A 12,730-nucleotide genomic window follows, 5' to 3' on the forward strand; every position below is an offset into this window, starting at 1 on the left:
AGACGAGAGTGTGCACAATGGACACATGATCTTTGTTGACAGCTTTGCAAAACACACTGGTCTCCTGAAAGCTTCTGCACTGCAGTGGTTTGAGTTGAGATGTTTTCCTAGACTGCAGCTCAGAACCCAGATTTTCTTTTCTTTTTTTTTTTTTTTTTTTTCAAAATATCATAAAACGAGGCTCTGCGGGAGCCAACTTTAACTACAGCTCAGGAACTAAAGACATTCCAAAGACTACTTTGTAAGGCAAGGCCTGAGCCAGGAGCCAAGGGGCTGGGATGCTAAGGGAGGGTTATGCTGCTTGAGGGGAACCAAGGAGTGGGGGAGCCAGCATTCCTTGTCTGCAGCCTTGTTAGTCTGTGCGTGGCATCTGGCTTTCCCTTGCCCCTTTGGCCACGCGGCTCCCCGCTTCCAGAATTTCGCCACAGGACAGCGTGCCTCCGTGGCGTTGATCTGCAGGTTGGCGGGCAGCCTGCTGGCTTGTTGCCCGCCCAGTGGGTCCCGCCCCTGGCAAGGATACCCGGAGCTCGCCTGCTTTGCTGAGCCCGGGTCTCTCGCTCCAGTCGTCCCCCCAGCCACTCTGCTGAGTCCTGGCGCCATGGCCACCTCGTCTGCGCGGCCTTCGGTCCTGGCCCTGGCTGGGCTGGTGCTGCTCCTTTTGCTGTGCCTGTGTCCAGGTGAGTGACAAATGCCTGGAGGATAGTGCTGGGGGTGCTAGGGAAGGAGATTGGAAATCGGTGCTGCTTGCTCGCATTTGATCCCTCTCTTAGCCTAGTCTAGACCAAGAAGATAGAGTCAACAGCTCTAGGATTTTGCACTGGCATGAGCCCCAAGTGGTGCATTTGGGCAGGCAGTGAGGCTATCAAATTCGAAGGGAGGGTTGTAGACTGAGGGGCAACCTTGGGCAAATGGAATAGGGATCCGAAGGACTTGGAAAAAGTGCTAACTAAATCAGGGATGGTGGAGGCTTGAAGTGGGTGGTGTCGTCTGCAGGAAGGACAAGCTGCTCTCTTTCCCAGTTCTCCTTCAGGCACCTGGGGCAGCAGAGTTAATGGCATTCCAGGCTGCAAAACTGAGCAGGCATCAGCCTTTAAAGCCGAGCAGTGCTTAACCTCTCCATTGCATTTAGCTGAATTAGCTGAGCCATCTGAAACGCTCAGTTCTTTTTCCATTAAAAGCACCCAAAAGGAATAGCTTTGATGGATGTTCAGCCTTCTCTACCCAGAACTCCACAGACTTTGCCCTCTGAAACTGCAAAAGTATTGTTTTATTTGTAAGGGTCACAAGTGACTCTCTCCTGCCCCCAATCCCTCAACCCCCCAACCCCCACCCATATCCCACCCCGGCATAGGAATGCCTTTGAGGTTTACAATTCTGGAAGGCAGCACTGTGACCCTAGATTTACTGCCAAGAGAACAGCATCTGGAATACTCTAAATTATTTGCCCAGCACCTTAGATGGTGTTTGTCCCAGTACAAAGGGACATCACTGGGCATTGCCAAATGTAAACAAGGACACACTAGATTTCTCTGCTGCTTTACTTTTTGCTTTCTCAGAGCAGGCATGGTAAACCAAACTCCAGGGTGAGGGGAGGTAGGATACGGCGGGAGGGACCACAGAATAAAGAGGGGCTTGTTCTAGCTGAAGGATTGCTGTTGCAAATGTCAGCTCTATAGGCCATTCGTTTTCAGCACTCAGGTTTTAATGCTAAGAAGTGAGTGATGGAACCAGTTACAGTATCAGAATCCTTGAACTGAAATGTGAACTTTTTACAGTGAGAGCTGAAGACACATTGAATCTCAAAGATGACACCCCTTTTACTTTATGTGCATGGATGTATGTCTGTGTACCTCATACTTGCAGTACCTGCAGCGGCCAGAAGGAGGTGTTGTAACCCCGGGTACTGGAGTGACAGAAGGTTACACGTTGCCATGTAGATGTGAAAATCAAACCAGGGTCCTCTGGAAGAGCACCCAGCGCTCTTAACCAAAAAAAATATCCATTTCTCCAGCCCCCAAACAGGACTCTTTATGACACCCAAGCACATTTCATAAAGAAAGTGACCATGGTCCACTCTTGATCTGCTTGTTAGGATTTTTTCTTTTCACCTTTAGAGAGGGGCATCATGAGACTCCAAGTGTACCCAGTCCCCTGTGTGTTCTAAGTCTGGTAGTCAGATTTGGTACATGAGTGATGTCTTTTCATCACAGTCTGGGAATGACAGACAGCTGGGGATGTTGCAGTAAAGGGGTCACAACTCTTCTTTTGTTCCTTATTCTTTCCCTCAAGCTGAGTCAGTGTGCTGTCCAATTATATGTATTAATATGTAGCCGGGGGCACAGGGGTTGGCGCAACCACAGCGTTCATAATTCATGGCACGGGACCTCTCCAAGCCTCTCCTAACTGCGCAGCTGAGATGCTGTGGTGCAAGAAATTGCAGGCTTGCAGTATCAGCCCAAACCTCATGTGTCTTTCAGCATCAGGACCACGTTTCACTCTAATTGTGAAGCACTTGTACAAGAAGGCAAACAGATGGAGGTTGGAGCTCAATTCTCCGTGTGCTGCCCTGTGGCTTGTTAAAGACTGATAAATGTTAAGATGTTCACGATCGCTAGCAGTAGAGCCAAGAATGTACCTATCTGCCTTGGCAAATAAAGTCATAGATTTCCTCGTTGACTTTTCCAGTTGGGAGGGAAGCGCGGCATTTAGCACCAGCCCCACCTTATCAGTGTAGATCACCTCTCCAGTAGCCTGGCCAGTTCTCAGCTGTGATGCTCGCTCGCTCGCTCGCTTTATGTTCAGATGCCTCAAGTGATCCTACCTGGCGAATCTCCTGGGGCCCCATCCTCACACGGTGGCAAGAGCAAGGCAACTTATGAAATAGAACATCCAGAGCTTACAGTCCCAGAGGGTCAGAGCCCACGGCGGTGTACTGAAGGCACGGCTCCAGGAACAGCTGAAAATGAACATCTCCAACCTCAAGCAGGGTTCCCAGTGACCTTCGACTGTAGAGAAGTGGCCATCTCTTCTCCTCTCTTTTTCTATTCCTCTCTTCACTTCCTCTCTCTCTCTCTCTTTGTCTCTCTCTCCCTCCCTCCCTCCCTCTTTCTCTTCCTCTCTTTTTTCTCTTTCTCTTCCCCTCTCTCTTTTTCTCTTCCTCTCTCTCCCTCCCTTTCCCTCTATCTTCCTCTCTCTTCCCTCCCTCCCCCTCTCTTTCTCTCTCTCTCTTTCCCTCTGTCTTCTTCTCTCTTTCTCTTCCCTCTTTCTCTTTTTCTCTTCCCCTCTCTTTGTCTCTTCCTCTCTCTCCCTCCCTCTCTCTCTTCCTCTCTCTCCCCCTCTCTTTCTCTTTCTCTCTTTTCCTCTATCTTCCTCTCTCTTTCTCCACCCATCTCTCCCCCTTGCTCATGCATTAGATGTAAGCTCTCAGCTACTGCTCCAGTACCATTCATTCCCGCCTGTTTCTGTGCTCCCTGCCATGATAATCATAGACTCACTCTCTGAAACTGTAAGCTTCGCTAAGTGATGTCTTTTCAAGTTGCCATGGTCATGGTATTTTGTCCCTCTTATGGTCTCCTTTTTAGTTTTATAGCTTACACCCAGTCTGTATATAGACGTGCATACACACACACACACACACACACACACACACACACACACAAATTAAAATCTGGGATCTGTATGAGAAAGAGCATGGTGTTTGCTTTTCCGTGTCTTTGTGAGCATTTACTGTCAGTGTGGCCCAGCCTAGAGTCACTGAAAAGAGAGTCTCAATTTACTTTATCTGCTTGCTCTGTGGTCGTGTCTGTGATGTATTATCCTGATTATTAATCAGCATGGGAGGGCCCGGTCCATCATGAAGAGTGATATTCCCTAGGCAGGTTCCAGACTGCATAGGAAAGCTAGCAGGGCATAAGCCTGCATGAACAAGCCAGAGAGTGATCCAGCAAACAGTGTTCCTCTGTGGTTCCTGCCTTCAGGTTCTTTCCCTGAGTGTCACACTGGTTTCCCTTAGTGATGAACCGTGACCCAGAAGTGTAAGCCAAATAAACTCTTTATTCCCTAAGATTCTTTTGGACATAGCGTTTTATCATTGCAAAAGGAACCAAGCTAGAACACTCAGTCTGGTTTATCTCACTTAACATAATGACCTCCTGTTCTTTTCATTTTTTTTTTTTCTGAAAATGGCATGATTTGATTTTTCTTTATGGCTGTGTAAAATGCCACTGTGTCTCTGTACCAGTTCCTCTACCCATCTATTTGTGAGTGGATATGTAGGCTGGATCCATTTCTTAACCATTGCTGAGTCGTGCAGCGATAAACGTGAGTGTGCAAGTGTCTTGGCGCATTAAAAACAATGCTCAACATCCTTATCCCCGAGGGAATTACCAATTAGAACTAGAGTAATTGCTTCTCATCCCAGTGATAATGGCTATCATGAGAACAAATGACAATACATGCTGGACAGGATGTACGGAGGCCGGAACCTGTATTCACTGCTTGTGGCAGTGTAATCTGGTACAGCCACTCTAGAAATCAATGTGGAAGTTTCTCGGAAAACTAGAAACAGAATCGTTCTATGACCCGGTTATACTGCTTGTGGGTGTGTACTCAAAGAAAGTTCTTATTCTCATCTGGGCTGCTTTTGCAGATGCAAGCACAAGTTCATCCTTTCCCAGAAACCCTAGATGGAGAGGTTAAGAACCCTGCTGGGAAGGCAGCCTCATTACCCCGACATGTCTTTCATCATTATGAGTCCCTGTGGCAGTTCCAGACCCCTGTAAATGCTCTGTTTCCTACTTAAGATACTGGGAGTGTTTCCCCCCAGGGGCTTTGGGTCCACCCTTCATGAGACCAAGCTTGTATGCAACTCTTAGGGACCAGCTCAATAAATGGAGGATGTGTTCCTTCAGGCTAGATATGCTGTTTCCTACTAACTTATCAGGCTAATCAGTTTTTTTCTCTTTTAAAAACGAATATATCTGACAGCCAATGCCCCCACACCGATAAAGCTTGAATGGAAGACAATCAGAGCGAGTTACAAAACAGTGCAGCTATTTTAACAAACAAGAATAGCATGTCCCTAAGCTTGTCCTATAAGCCTTATCACTGCCTGGCCCTGTCTCATGGGGCTTCCCAGTCTGTTTGTATCTACACCATGGAATGCATGCAGAGCCCACCCCGAGTCTTGTGTGAAAGCATTTTAAGATCCTTAACAAGTGGTAACTGCAAGCATGGTTTTAATTAGGGTTTCTGTTGCTGTGAAGAAACACTATGACCATAGCAACTCTTATGAAGGAAAACATTCAATTGGGGCTGGCTTACAGCTCAGAGGTTTAGTCCATTATAATCATGGTAGGGAGCATGGCAGCGTGCAGGCAGACACCGTGCTGGGGAAGGAGCTGAGATTTTATTAGCTGGATCAGCAGGAAGAGAGTGTAACACCGGGCCTGGCTTGAGCATCTGAGACCTCCAAGCCCACCTTCAGTGACACAGTTCCTCCAACAAGACCACGGTCACTCCAGCAAGGTCACACCTGCTAATAGCTCCACTCCCTATGGGTCTGGGGGGGCACTTTTATTCAAATCACCACAAAAAACCTGCATACAAATAAGTTTACCTCCAGGGGATTATGAATTCAGGAGCACTGAAGGACCTCTTACACCATGAAGATAATGGTTTGCTGGGAGATGCATGTGATAAGTAGCTCCTCTCACAGTATGGCACCAAGCCTAAAATTACAATGCAGCTCAAGCAGCATGGCCCTTGCCATTCATGGTCACCTGTCATCGCTATTAATCCCAGACACCACCATGCATTGTTTTTCTTGTGCGGCAAGTGCCCAAAAGAAACAATTAGATACTTTACTACAGATCTGTTACATCAGCACGGGGGTTCTCTGGTTCTTATTTCCGACTCTGGTTTTTGCACCTGGTAATCCCAGGGATGATGGGCTCTGAAACTGCTTTCTGTTTTGTTTATGTAGGTAGCATAAGCGGAAACAAACTCAAGCAGATGCTCCAGAAACGAGAAGGTAAGTCAGCCTCAAGTGGGTAAGGGGTAACTGCAAGGGAGAGCAGTGACAAACTCGTCCACGGAGTATCCTGTGCTTGGGATATCAGAAAGTGTTTGCTCTTTAAAAGGCTTGCACATCTGAAGGATTTATTCTGCAGGTATGTGGTGTGGCATTCTGCTACATAAATATTATTGCCAGGAAATGTTTGGCAATTTTCTTCTTCTTCTAAAGGCTGTCTGTGTGGACTCAGAAACAGCGGTACAGTGTTAATCAAATGTTGAAACCCATCTGACTCTAACCCTACCTCGTGGGGTAGTTACAGAATGGCACTGTTGATGCTCTGCCTATGCAGGAAGCAATTAGGAAAAGGCATTCCCACTGGGGAACTTTTTCTATTACTAACTTCTGCTGGGGGGGGGGGGGAAGGTTCCCAACTTACGTGGTAGACAGCAACAAGGAGACAGAAGTAGAATGCCCTGGAAGTCATAAACTGGAAGTCATAAAATGTGGGTTCTTAGTCCATTGTTATCAGGTCAAAAATGGATCCATTGTGCTGTCTAGCGCACATCCTTTCTCCTCTCTTCATCTCCTGTAAAGTTGGGTGTCACGGAGATTAGAAAATATGAGCCGCGTTTCCCACGCGATCATTAATCACTTCTGCTCCTCTCTCGTAGCTAACAGTGGGGCCTGAAGAGGTAGTGAAGGGGGAGGGGGTGGGTGTTGGGTAACAAGCAGGTGCAGGGGAGTAAGTCCTATAATGAGCTGCATCGCAGCAGGGTGGCTGCAGCTCAGAGCAATCCGCGGCACATTTTATGAACTAGAAAAGAGTTTAAAGCTTCCCAGCATGGAGAGATGATAAACATTTAAGGCGAGGGGAATGCCAATTAATCCTGTTTGATCCTTGCATATGTATAGCGTAAATATGTACAATTACTAGGTGTCAGTGGTTAAACCACCATAAAATTCCAATAATAGCCTGGGGCTGGAAAGAGGGCTCAGTAGTTTAGAGCACTGGTTGCTGTTTTAGAGGGTCTGCGTTCGATTCCTGCCGACCACGTGGGGGTTCACAACTGTCTGTAACTCTATTTCACAGGGTCTGACGCCCTCTTCTGGCCTTTGCTGGTACTGCATGCACAAGGTGCACAGACACACATGCAGACAAAACACAGGAAGCGGGCGGGGGGGTGGGGGTGGGGGATCCAATAGTAAAGAGAAAACTGTTTTCAGAAAAGAAATCATCCTTTGTCTTTTGGGAACGTAACCTTTCAGAACCCGCACCAGCCAAGACGAACGTGGCTGTGGCTGAGCACACAGCAAAGGAATTCCTGGGTGGCCTGAAGCGTGCCAAGAGACAGCTGTGGGACCGCACACGGCCTGAGGTCCAGCAATGGTACCAGCAGTTCCTGTACATGGGCTTTGATGAGGCGGTGCGTATGCCTTCCTGCTGGGGGGTCTTGGACACTACAGGGCAGACCGTGAGGGACAGAGGCCTGGCCTGGGGGAGGAGAACCTGGAACGCTAAGCTTTTCTTCTCATTTTAGTCTGTTTTCTGTTGCTCTATCAAACGTTGTGAGAGCTCATTTTTCACCTTGTGGTTCTGAAGGTCTAAGAGCATGAAGTCACTGTATAGTGAGTCCAGTGAGAGCATCGTGGCAAGCGGTGTCACAATAGGCGTGTTAAGAGACGGTTGTATGTAAAGCAAGAAGGAAGCCTAAATGTTCTTTATTCACTTGTATGCATTTGTTTGTTTGTTTATTGAGGCAGGGTCTTATATAGCCTTGAGTATACCTATCTTGTTGCTTCAGCCATTTCTGGGCAAAGATGACCATGGTTAAGTGAGTTGTCCAAATGCCCAGATGAAAATGGACAGGAGGGCTAGAGGCATTTCTAGGAAAGTGACATTCTCTAGGAATCCGAGATGCAGCTATTTGGTTTACAGATTCTTCCTCCCCCAGGCTGGGTAGCATGCAGCTAGAGTGGGTTCAGACATTTGGAATAAAAGCACTGTGGTTTGCCTATGGTTTGTGTGCTCCTAGGGTTCACGGCTAGAAGCTTGGTCCGTAGTGGGGCAGGGTTGGAGAGCTGGGACCTTCAGGAGATGAGGCCCTAGTGCAAAGTAATTAGGTCAGGAGGGCTTTACCTTTCAAAAGGACAGAGGCTGTGGCCTCTCAGTGGGTGAGTTCTCCCAAGAACTGGAAATTGTAAAGCAGTCAGTGGACATCTTGGTGCACACCTGTAGCACCAGCATTTGGGAGTTCAAGGTCTGCCTTGGCTACATAGGGAGTTGAGGTCAGGCTAGGCCTCAGGGCAGATGGCCCTTAGTCTATGGCAAGTTGGAATCACTACAAACTAAAATGTCTCCAGCACACCTACCTTACCACCCTCCTGAATCAGACATGTTGTCAGGGGCCAACTGGGAGCCCGGACTCACTGCAGCATTCCTGGAGAGGCTCATCCCACACGGCACTAGCCTTGGAAAAGATCCAGATCCACAGAGAACCCACAGAGGTTCCTACTGAATGCACATTGCCTTCATAGTATACCAACACAAAGACAAAAATCGTGCAAGTTGGAGGTGGTCTGCATTTAGTGTTGCCCAGCCATCCCAGTAAAATGAAAATAGAGTCCTGAGACTCAACCACTAGAAAATTCAGCCCGGGAGAGGCTGGCATGGCGCCAATGAATCTGCAATTTTTTCTTTCCAGTCTCAGAGGTGTTCTGATGCAGGGTCTCACACCCACAGCCTGCAGCTCAGACTGCTCAGCTGGCTCCCATTCCCAGTCTGTCTTTGTTCTGTCCTCAATGTCACACCCTCTCACTAGATCAACACGTGCAAGTTGTCATCACAATTCATCTTGGACTTTCAGCATCATCATTTCAGAAAATTCTTCTCCCCTGTGAAAAGGCAATTCACAGCTAAGAACAGTTGCTGGAGGGGAGGTCTTATTACTCGTTGGCCCTTTCTTTTCCTTCCTATTTTTATTAACAGTAGCTGTCTCTTTTCATAATTCTTTCCAACAGACTGCAGGTTTCTTGTAAGCCAGGACTCTTTATCTTGAGTTGGGCCTTAGTGCAGAGCTTGCACAAGGTCTGACACCCACAGCCCATTTCACAACCTTGCACAGTGAACACTTCTGCCTGTGCACACACAAACCAGGAACACAGGTGTGCACACCACCCGAGGTGTCCCAGATGCCCTGCCCCACCCGGAGCTGTAAGATGCCAACAGTTGATTTAATTCATGTGGTGGACCAGGCACAGGAATAGGTCAGGAGGATAGAAAGGTATCTGCCACAGTAATGTGGATGATGCCTCAGGGGCAGCCAACCTGATATTACATTTAACAGACACACATTTTACTTACCTTATAAAGATAAAAACACTCGGGTGTAGGGGTATTAAGAACTGGTATGGGGGCTGAGAGATGGTCAGCCGTTAAGAGTGCTGGCTGCTCTTCCAGGGGACCTGGGTTCAATTCCCAGCACTCACGTGGCAACTAACAAATGTCTGTAACTCCAAGATCCGACACCCTCACACAGACAAACTCAGGCAAAACACCAATGCATGTAAAATAAATAAATTAAAAAAAAAAAAGAACTGGCATGGTAGACATTATTAATTATAATAATATAAATTATTATTATATAATATAATATAAATCCATAAAGTATATGGATTATACTTTAATCCATAATAATATAATAATAACAGATTATAGTTATAGATTCCTTTGTGGGGGTAGCTTGTATTGGCATCCCAAGGCTGAATTGACCCATGAACAAAACATTACAATAAGCAGCTGTTTTAACACTGGTTGTCAGTCACCGGAGAAAAGCCACTTCAAGAGAAGTGTTTTTCACGTGTTTTTAGGGGAGTGTCTTTAAATCCATTCTTCGTCTTTCCCCTGTCTTCCAGAAATTCGAAGATGATGTCAACTACTGGTTAAACAGAAACCGAAATGGGCATGACTACTATGGTGACTACTATCAGCGCCACTATGATGAAGATGCAGCCATCCGTCCCCGCAACCCAGAGAGCTTCAGGCATGGAGCCAGTGTCAACTATGACGACTATTAACCTCCCTTGACGAGGTGCCACAGAGCCTGTGCTTTGCTTTAGAAGGCCTTCTTTCCCCCAAACCCCATGCTATGTGAACATCAAGGGCTAAAGGAAGGAAGGAATACATGTGCCTTTTGCATTTCATGCATGCATTCAACAATATGTCTCATTTAAAAATAGAAATAAAAGCATTTTTAAAAAAGGAGAAGTATCAGAATTCACTTGGGAGAAAATTGAGCCATGACAGTCCTAATTGCCTCCGTGTCTGAAGTCAGGACACCGTCTGAGGGCCTCTGTATTTCCTACCAGGAATCCCGTCAGCATGCAGGCAGGTCAGAAGTGAAAGCCAGTGGGGTCTCCGTTTGTTAAAACGCAGCCTGTGCTAAATGCAAAATATTGATTCTACAGGAAAATCCAGTTGGCAACGACTTTCAGTTTTGGACACAATTTGGAGAACTCTAACTGGACCGGTAGTGGGGGGTGCCTTTTCTACTCTAGGCCACAGGCCGGAGCAGAGTCCTTTTAACAACCTTACAGGAAAGGAAGGGTTTTGTAAACTGACACAAAGTTTAGCAGATCTCAGAATCACACTCAGGGCTTCTCTGTGTAGCTTTGTAGACCAGGCTGGCCTCAAACTCACAGAGATCCACCTGCCTCTGCCTCCTGAGTGAGTGTGGGATTAAAGGCATGTGCCACCAATGCCCAGCTTACCTGTGTGTGTGTGCTTCAAAGGAAGATATTTTTTTAAAAAAAATTAATCTCCACTGAATGTAAACCACATGAGTGAAGGAATGACATGGTGTTGTGATGGGGAGAGGAGAAAGTGGAAAAAAAAAAAAAAAGGGGATGGAGAGGGCGGCTGGTGATGGTAGCACCAAAGGCCAATAGGAGATGGGATGGGTGGGCAAGGACAGTATGGAACTGTCAGGCATATTTTGGTGTATCACAACACTCTCTGACATCTTCATGACAACGGGGTACCCTTTTCCTAAAAATTACATGTCATTTTTGCATGTCATCTCCGAAGACTCTGACTCACAAGATCTAGGCAGCAAATTACCTCTACTTAGGGAAGAGTCCTGCCTCCAGGATGCAGCATTTCCACAAATCAAAAGTGTAATAAATACATAGGGCATCACATTTCCCATTTAAAGCTGAGTGTGGTGGTTCATGTCTGTAATTCTAGCACTTGGGAAGCTGAGGTAACAAACAGTGTGAGAAGCTGTCTCATGCAAACAGACAAACATTAACACAGCGATTTCTGGGTGTCCATCTCCGTGGAATCAAGTACATCTTCGCTGTTGCATAGCTACCACCACCACCACCGCCACCTCTGGGACATTTCCATTGCCACAAACTCTGTCCCAATTAGACAGCAGCTCCCCATGCCACTTCACCAGGTCCTGACAAACCCCATCTTTTCTCGTTTTAATGTTTTTATGTTTTCATTTAATGCTTTTCAGTGACCGTACACAGTGATGGGTTTCTTCATGACCCTTTCAAATGCACCCTCTCACCAACTTCTGATGCCTCCATCCCCCAAATTGCCTTCCTCTGTTTTCATGTCTCATATATTGCAAAACCGAGATTCTGCAGGAAAGTGAACATGTAATGTTTGCTTTTTTCTTTCACTCCATTCCACCCTCCACCTCCCTCACCCTCTAGTCAGCTGCCTCCTCACAAACAGTCCCCCCCCAACTTGCATGTCCTATGTATTTAAATCGTGTCTAGATTCCACTGTGAGAGCATGCGTTCAGTATTTATCTTTTTTGTGTCTGCTTTACTTTGCTTGCTGTAACAATAGCCAGCCAGTTCTACACATTTCCATGCAAAAGACATGATTCTGTTCTTTTACATGTATGTATGCATGCGTGCATAGTATATGTGTGTGCATATACACATGTGGGCGTGGAGGCCGCTGGTCAATGTTGGGTGTCTTATTTGGTCCATTTCCACCTTGTTTTTGTTGTTGTTTGTTTGTTTCACATAAAGTGTCTCAGTTACTTTTCTATTGCTGTGCTAATATACCACAGTCAGGGCAACTTACAGAAGAGTTTATCTGGAGCTCAGAGGGTTAGAGGCCATGGCCATCAAGGGGGGGGGGAATGGCAACAGGAAGATAAGCATAACGCTGAAGCAGTAGCTGAGAGCTTAGATCCTGAGACACAGATGCGAGCTAAAAGACAGAGAGAGAGCTAAAAGAGAAAGATGTATCGAAACCTCAAAGCCAACCCCTCTCCCAGTGACACACCTTCTCTAACAAGGCCACACCTCCTAGTCCTCCCAAAATAGTTCCGCCACTTTTGGGCTAAGTATTCAAGCACATGAACCCATGGGGGCCATTACCATTAAAACTACTAATGCAGGGTCTGTCGCCGGACCAGGAACTCACTAATTAGTTAGACTGAACTTTGTGCCCCAGAGATATGCCCCTCCTCTCCTTCACCCCATTTACCCCTGTCCCTTCAGCACCAGAGTTACCGATGCGCATCACCACACTAGGCTTTTACATAGGTATTAGGGATCAGGAAGTCAGGCCCTTACATGTGTGAAGCAGGCACTTCACTTACTAAACCATCTCCCCACAGTCCTGTTCCCCAGGATAGCACATGCCAGTCTGCATCAGTACTGAACAAGAATAAAGAGAGTCTCCCTTTT

General features: G+C 46.8%; 1 protein-coding gene across 1 annotated transcript; it reads left to right on the plus strand.

The window, feature by feature from the left end:
• Positions 1-448: 448 nt before the first annotated feature.
• On the plus strand, positions 449-10,171 carry Ecrg4 (ECRG4 augurin precursor). Its single transcript, XM_051204253.1, has 4 exons — positions 449-677; positions 5,984-6,031; positions 7,283-7,440; positions 9,929-10,171. The coding sequence occupies exons 1-4, from the start codon at positions 599-601 to the stop codon at positions 10,088-10,090; spliced, it is 447 nt and encodes a 148-aa protein (XP_051060210.1). The 5' UTR covers positions 449-598; the 3' UTR covers positions 10,091-10,171.
• Positions 10,172-12,730: the final 2,559 nt, after the last annotated feature.

This window comes from Phodopus roborovskii, unplaced genomic scaffold (genome assembly GCF_943737965.1).
Source record: "Phodopus roborovskii unplaced genomic scaffold, PHOROB, whole genome shotgun sequence".
Taxonomy (NCBI): Eukaryota; Metazoa; Chordata; class Mammalia; order Rodentia; family Cricetidae; genus Phodopus; species Phodopus roborovskii.

Bases quoted from the DNA above. Each gene is read 5' to 3' on its own strand.
- Ecrg4 (XM_051204253.1), top strand. From the start codon at position 599: ATGGCCACCTCGTCTGCGCGGCCTTCGGTCCTGGCCCTGGCTGGGCTG. The intron at 678-5,983 runs GTGAGTGACAAA...TTGTTTATGTAG, and splicing joins TTTGCTGTGCCTGTGTCCAG to GTAGCATAAGCGGAAACAAA. The intron at 7,441-9,928 runs GTGCGTATGCCT...CCTGTCTTCCAG, and splicing joins ACATGGGCTTTGATGAGGCG to AAATTCGAAGATGATGTCAA.